The sequence below is a fragment of the Bos grunniens genome, chromosome 18 (genome assembly GCF_055505025.1).
Source record: "Bos grunniens cultivar Pamir isolate PY7600 chromosome 18, Bosgru_T2T1.0, whole genome shotgun sequence".
Classification (NCBI taxonomy): Eukaryota; Metazoa; Chordata; class Mammalia; order Artiodactyla; family Bovidae; genus Bos; species Bos grunniens.
This window is the reverse complement of record NC_141182.1, coordinates 63,588,137-63,595,380: the sequence shown is the minus strand read 5'-3', so window position 1 is coordinate 63,595,380 and position 7,244 is coordinate 63,588,137. Positions and strand designations below refer to the sequence as shown.

The 7,244-nt window shown below is 51.7% G+C and overlaps 1 protein-coding gene across 2 annotated transcripts; it reads left to right on the top strand.

Moving 5' to 3' along the window:
- Positions 1-116: 116 nt before the first annotated feature.
- TSEN34 (tRNA splicing endonuclease subunit 34) lies at positions 117-4,109 on the top strand. Of its 2 annotated transcripts, none has more exons than XM_086354676.1 (5): positions 117-154; positions 1,248-1,494; positions 1,731-1,980; positions 2,131-2,385; positions 3,617-4,109. In XM_086354676.1, exons 2-5 carry the CDS (start codon positions 1,252-1,254, stop codon positions 3,802-3,804), a joined length of 936 nt encoding a protein of 311 aa, XP_086210802.1. In that variant the 5' UTR covers positions 117-154; positions 1,248-1,251; the 3' UTR covers positions 3,805-4,109. The 2 variants fall into 2 exon arrangements, with proteins under 2 accessions (XP_086210802.1, XP_086210801.1); XM_086354675.1 differs by having other exon boundaries at positions 117-364.
- Positions 4,110-7,244: the final 3,135 nt, after the last annotated feature.

Genomic DNA, 7,244 nt, shown 5'->3' with positions numbered 1-7,244 from the left:
AGGACAGAGGCGGAGCCACGGGCTTTGGCCAAATGAAAGAGGCGGGACCCAGAAGCAACCCCCCCAAGGGGGTGGGGCAAATAGCGTTCTACCTCAAGGGGCGGGGCCAGCGTGGCGAGCGGCCCGTTTCCTAGTCCCGGAACCGAGGAGGGAGGTGCGCTTCGAGGGGCGGGTTCGAGGGGTTTACACTTTAGGGGGAAGGCAGGGCTACGGCCCTGCGGGGCGGGCCCCACACTTCCCGCTCCGCTGAGGTGGCGGCGTGACGACACCGACGCAGGGGGTCGGCATGGGGGGTGGAGGAAGCCCCGAGTGGCGCGCTACGTAGGGGGTGGCTCCGCTGGGACTGCGAGCTGGTGTTTACGAGGTGAATAGCTGTTTCCGTCAGAGGACGGTGCCACATTCTGAAGGGAGCGCTCACGAGCGGGCTGAGCCCGCCCGAGCGGAGAACGGACCGGGCTTCCGGCTGTGGGGTTCGGTCTTAGGGCGGGAACTCCAACCGGGGCGGGGGGGTGGGGGGAAAGCCCGCGGCCAAAGCGGGCGGGGCCTCAGGCTGTGGGCTAGACGTGAGCCGAGGCCGTCCGAACGCCTGACGCCTAGGCTTCGGGAGGGGGCGGGGCCGCGATCGTCTGAGCCGAGGACTTCCGAAAGTACGAAGCGGCCCCGCTCGGGCGGGGGCGGGGCTTCGCATTCTGCGAGCCGGGCTCAAAGCGGGGACCTGAGGCCGGACCTCGAGGGCTCAGAAAGGAGAGGCGTCCCCGAGGAACCCGAAGGGGGCGTGGCCTCTGGGGGCTTTGGCCTCCGGAGGTCCCGACACCTGACGGGAACACCGGACGGCGACGCCGAAACGGACCTTTCGGAGGGGGCGTGGTCCACCCTACGGCAAGCTTTGCTGCAAGGCGCGAGGGCCCGCGCGTCCAGTCTCGCCCCTGGCCAGAATGCTGACCGCAGGGTCCGAGACGCCCCGGCGGGGCCTCAGCGCTCCTCTCGGGGCGGGGCGTCGTCTGGGTCAGCCCTGGGGCCTGGCGGGATCGCCCGGGGGCGGAGCCCGGCGCCCAGGGGGCGGGGCTAGCGCTCCCGCTCAGCAGGTGGCGAACGCGTCTCGGAGCGAGGTTCCGCCCCACGAGCCTCAGGGGTGGGGCTTCGCCGAGACCCCCGGCCAGGCTGTGGGCGCCCTCCCAGCGTCGCGAATCCTGCGGCGAGAGGCGTGCTGCCGGGTGGGTGACTGCTGTGCACCTGGCCTCCCGCAGGAGGATGCTGGTGGTGGAGGTGGCGAACGGCCGTTCCCTGGTATGGGGGGCCGAGGCCGTGCAGGCGCTGCGGGAGCGCCTGGGCGTGGGGGGCCGCACGGTGGGCGCCCTGCCCCGCGGGCCCCGCCAGAACTCGCGCCTGGGCCTCCCACTGCTGCTGATGCCTGAGGAGGCGCGACTGCTGGCCGAGATCGGTGCAGTGACCCTTGTCAGCGCCCCGCGCCCGGACCCCCGTCAACACAGCCTGGTAAGGGGCGGGGCAGACTTGGGGCGCCCTTCCCGGGGGACCTGCGGGAGGAGAGGCCGGGGACGACTGGTCCTGAAGTGGGAGGGATCTGAAAGTCCTGGATTCTGGAATTCTGTGAGAGTAGTAGGATCCCCAGGTTCATTTCCCAAGGTTTGGAGGGGCCAGAGTCAGGATTCCTAGCTTCCTAAGGCAGGGCATGCCTGAATCCTGGTATTACAGGAAAGTTTACTTCTCAGGCACTGGCATCCTTCAAGCGCCAGCAAGAGCAGGGCTTCCAGGAACAAAGCGCTCTGGCAGCTGAGGCCCGAGAGACCCGTCGTCAGGAGCTACTAGAGAAGATTACAGAGGGCCAGGCTGCGAAGAAGCTAAAGCTGGAACAGGAATCAGGGACCAGTGGGAGCCAGGAGGCCGGTGGGAAGCAAGCTGCCGAAGAGAATGAGGCCAGTGCTGGCCAGGCTGCTGGAGAGCATGAGGAAGCACATGAAGGTGGGGGTTGGAGTCCACGGACCAGGGGAAGGAGGGAAGAGATCCTTGAGGAATTTTTGGCTGGCACTCTAGGGCTGGACCTTGCTGGGGGCTGGGGAAAAAACCTTGCCCCTTGGATTCATCAAACTCTCTTGGATTCATCCCCACCAGGCTCCTCTCCCCAACCAGGGCCTTCAAATGGAGTGGCCCCCTTACCGAAGTCTGCTCTGCTCATCCAGTTGGCCACTGCTCGGCCGCGGCCCATCAAGGCTAGGCCCCTGGACTGGCGTGTCCAGTCCAAAGACTGGCCCCACGCTGGCCGCCCTGCCCATGAGCTTCGCTACAGCATCTACAGAGACCTGTGGGAACGAGGCTTCTTCCTCAGTGCGGCCGGCAAGTTTGGGGGTGACTTCCTGGTCTATCCCGGTGAGTTTGTGTTGGGACCTCTGGTGACATTTTTCTTCACAATCCCACCCCGTTCTGCGATTCCCCCCTTTTTTGGTCTCCTTTTCTCAGCCTCTAAGAAACAGGAAACACTTGGGAACCCAAACTCTTTTGGAGAGCAGTTTAGTAAATGAACAAAGAGAAGAAAAAAGGAACTCTCACAGAAAATATATAGAATAAAAAGCAAACCATATTTTGTAGTGTTAAGTACATTATTATATTTAATAATACATACATATTGCAGATTCTTTACCAGTGAGCCACTTGGGAAGCCCTTCCATATCTTGGCTATTGTAAATAATGCTGCAATGTACATAGGGGTGCGTTTATCTTCTTGAATTAGGGTTTTCATTTTATTTTTTTCAGATAAATACCGAGGAGTAGAATTGTTGGAAGCCTTGCTTTTTTAGATTTATGTTACCTGCTAGTTTTCTGTATAGTTCCCTACTCAGGGTCCTACTTTACTTGGTCAGGTTCATCTAACCTGGGGGCAAAGTATAGCTCCCCTCCCCTCAGCCTGTCAAATGAGGCCCACTGACAGGTTTTCTTTTTAAATAAAGTTTTATTGGAACACAACTCTGTTTGTTTACATTTAATCAGTTGATGCTATGGTGCTAGATTGGCAGAGTTGAGTATTTGCAGCATGGCCCACAAAACTGAAAATATTTACTATCTGGCCCTTTTCAGAAAAATTTGATTAACTCCTTAATTCTATTTTATTACACCCTTCTGTTGTAAATCATTCTCTTTTAGTCTGAGTCACTTCTCATTGGATATTAATGATACGGTATACATGATACCCTTTTGAGTTCCTCATGGCTTTGACAGCGATATATTCAGTTACTTGTTGTTTTTGTGGCTCAGATGGTAAAGCGTCTGTCTACAATGCGGGAGACCCGGGTTCGAGCCCTGGGTTGGGAAGATCCCCTGGAGAAGGAAATGGCAATCCACTCCAGTACTATTGCCTGGAAAATCCCATGGACAGAGGAGCCTGGTAGGCTACAGTCTATGGGGTCGCAAAGAGTCGGACGCAACTGAGCAACTTCACTTTCACGTAATGTGTCAACTTGCTCCACCCCCCAGGCCCAAGGGTGTCTTTTACAATATCGGTAGTGATGGCTGGATGCATTGCGATCCCTTCCGTGTTGGAGGTCCCAGTGTCTTCCAGCTTTCCACCAGTGGAAACTGCTACCTGCCTCTCTCCTTCACCCAGGTGACCCGCTCCGTTTCCACGCTCACTACATCGCCCAGTGCTGGGCTCCAGAGGATCCCATACCACTCCAGGACCTGGTTTCCGCTGGCCGCCTGGGCACCAGTGTCAGAAAGACGCTGCTGCTTTGCTCCCCGCAGCCCGATGGTAAGGTGGTCTACACGTCCCTGCAGTGGGCCAGCCTGCAGTGAGCTCCAGAGACCTGTGGGCGTGCGGCCATGTCCGTGGCAAGACCCTTCCTAGATGGTTCCAAGCTCATCTCTGCGTGGGAGGCCCCGCCCCACCTCCTGCCTCTCTTGGTGGTTAGTGTTCGATTCCAGATTTATAAACACTACATCCTCCTTATATCCCTTCCCGATCCAAAGCACTTAGTGGCTGTGTTGTTTTTATAGTTACCAGTTTCCAACCATGAGCTTCCTGAGTGTGAAAGCTGATTTATTTCTGTTTTCTACAGGGCTTAGGTCCCAAGAGGTCTCAATAAATTTGTTGAATCAGTGTGGAGTTTGTGATTTGAATCCTTAAGACAACCCTGGGAGGTGTGGGCATTTGCTGCAGGTGTTTGGGCAGATGAGGAAAAGCCTGGGGGAGGGGAAATGACTTGCTCAAGGTCCCACCTCTAGTAAGGAGCAGGTGTGTTAGTCGCTGAGTCGTGTCCAACTCTTTGTGACCCCATGGGCTTCCCTGGTGGATCAAATGGTAAAGAGTATGCCTCCAATGTGGGAGACCTGGGTTCGATCCCTGGGTTGGGAAGATCCCCTGGAGGAGGGCATGGCAACCCACTCCATTATTCCTGCCTGGAGAATCTCCATGGACAGAAGAACCTGATGGGCTATAGTCCATGGGGTCACACAAGAGTTGGACACGACTGAGCAACTAAACGCAGGCTCCTCTGTCCATGGGATTCCCCAAGGCAAGAATAGTGGAGTGGGCAGCCATTTTCTTCTGCAGGCGATTTTCTGGACTCAGGAATCAAATCCAGGTCTCCTCCATTGCAGGCAGATTCTTTACCGTCTGAGCGGGGGTTTAAAACCTGGTCTTTCTGACTCTGAAGTCCGAGCTATTCCACTGCACTTACTTTGGAAAAGCTTTCTTTAAGACATTTCAGATGCATACAAAGGCATAAATAAAAAATAACTCGGGAAAAAAAGGAGGCAACTGTTGCAGTTTTAAGGAGTAGGGAGAGGAATATTGGGGGTGGTCTTGCTCTTGGATTGGGTGCTGTTTATTCAGGTGTTCGGAGAATTACTTTTTATACTGTACATTTCTAGATCCTCCTTTATATGTATGCTCTATTTCACAATTTTTTACAAAAGCTAAAACACATACGTATGAAATATGCACTTGGAAAACAATTTGCAGAGCTGCCTTTCTGCTTAAGAAATTACTAGAACATTACCAATACCAACTTCCAATATTTAAGAAACTGATTAAAAAAAATTTTTTTAATGTATTTATTTGGCTGCACCAGGTCTTGGTTGTGGCATGTGGGATCTAGTTCCTGACCAGGGATAGAACTCAAGCCCCCGACAGGTAATAAACGCTGGAGAGGGTGTGGAGAAAAGGGAACCCTCTTACACTATTGGTGGCAATGTAAATTGGTGCAGCCACTACGGAGAACAGTATGGAGGTTCCTTAAAAAACTGAAAATAGAACTACCAAATGACCCAGCAATCACACTACTGGGCACGTATACTGAGAAAACCATACTTTGAAAAGATGCTTGCAGCACTATTTACAATAACCAAGACATGGAAGCAACCTAAGTGTCCATCGACAGATGATTGGATAAAGAAGGTTTGGTACATGTATGCAATGGAATATTACTCAGCCATAAAAAGAATGAAATCTTGCCATTTGCAGCAAAATGGGTGGACCTAGAGATTATCATAGGTGATGATAACTAAATGAAGTAAGGCAATGACAAGTTTTATATGGCAATCACTTTTATGTGGAATCTAAAAAAAAAGATAAAAATGAACTTATTTATAAAACAGACAGACTCACAGACATAGAAAACAAACTTACGGTCACCAAAGGGAACAGTGAGGGGAGGAAAGATAAATTATAAGTTTGGGATTAATATATACACACTATAATATGTAAAGCAGGTATAAAACCAGATCAGATCAGATCAGTCGCTCAGTCGTGTCCAACTCTTTGCGACCCCATGAATCGCAGCACACCAGGCCTCCCTGTCCATCACCAACCCCCAGAGTTCACCCAGACTCATGTCCATTGAGTCAGTGATGCCATCCAGCCATCTCATCCTCTGTTGTCCCCTTCTCCTCCTGCCCCCAATCCCTCCCAGCATCAGTCTTTTCCAATGAGTCAACTCTTTGAATGAGGTGGCCAAAGTACTGGAGTTTCAGCTTTAGCATCATTCCTTCCAAAGAAATCCCAGGGCTGATCTTCAGAATGGACTGGTTGGATCTCCTTGCAGTCCAAGGGACTCTCAAGAGTCTTCTCCAACACCACAGTTCAAAAGCATCAATTCTTTGGCGCTCAGCCTTCTTCACTGTCCAACTCTCACATCCATACATGACCACAGGAAAAACCGTAGCCTTGACTAGACAAACCTTTGTTGGCAAAGTAATGTCTCTGCTTTTGAACATGCTATCTAGGTTGGTGATAACTTTCCTTCCAAGGAGTAAGCGTCTTTTAATTTCATGGCTGCAGTCACCATCTGTAGTGATTTTGGAGCCCAGAAAAATAAAGTCTGACACTGTTTCCACTGTTTCCCCATCTATTTCCCATGAAGTGGTGGGACCAGATGCCATGATTTTCGTTTTCTGAATGTTGAGCTTTAAGCCAACTTTTTCACTCTCCACTTTCACTTTAATCAAGAGGCTTTTGAGTTCCTCTTCACTTTCTGCCATAAAGGTGGTGTCATCTGCATATCTGAGGTTATTGATATTTCTCCCGGCAATCTTGATTCCAGCTTGTGTTTCTTCCAGTCCAGCGTTTCTCATGATGTACTCTGCATATAAGTTAAATAAACAGGGTGTCAATATACAGCCTTGACGAACTCCTTTTCCTATTTGGAACCAGTCTGTTGTTCCATGTCCAGTTCTAACTGTTGCTTCCTGACCTGCATACAGATTTCTCAAGAGGCAGATCAGGTGGTCTGGTATTCCCATCTCTTTCAGAATTTTCCAGTTTATTGTGATCCACACAGTCAAAGGCTTTGGCATAGTCAATAAAGCAGAAATAGATGTTTTTCTGGAACTCTCTTGCTTTTTCCATGATCCAGCGGATGTTGGCAATTTGATCTCTGGTTCCTCTGCCTTTTCTAAAACCAGCTTGAACATCAGGAAGTTCACGGTTCACATATTGCTGAAGCCTGGCTTGGAGAATTTTGAGCATGACTTTACTAGCATGTGAGATGAGTGCAATTGTGCGGTAGTTTGAACGTTCTTTGGCATTGCCTTTCTTTGGGATTGGAATGAAAACTGACCTTTTCCAGTCCTGTGGCCACTGCTGAGTTTTCCAACATTGCTGGCATATTGAGTGCAGCACTTTCACAGCATCATCTTTCAGGATTTGGAATAGCTCAACTGGAATTCCATCACCTCCACTAGCTTTGCTCGTAGTGATGCTTTCTAAAGCCCACTTGACACTAGATAGCACAGGA

What these genes read in the sequence shown, in the direction of transcription:
- TSEN34 (XM_086354676.1), top strand. Translation starts at nt 1,252, where the DNA reads ATGCTGGTGGTGGAGGTGGCGAACGGCCGTTCCCTGGTATGGGGGGCC. An exon ending in ACCCCCGTCAACACAGCCTG is followed by an intron (nt 1,495 to 1,730) that starts GTAAGGGGCGGG and finishes TTTACTTCTCAG; the next exon opens with GCACTGGCATCCTTCAAGCG. An exon ending in TGACTTCCTGGTCTATCCCG is followed by an intron (nt 2,386 to 3,616) that starts GTGAGTTTGTGT and finishes TCCTTCACCCAG; the next exon opens with GTGACCCGCTCCGTTTCCAC.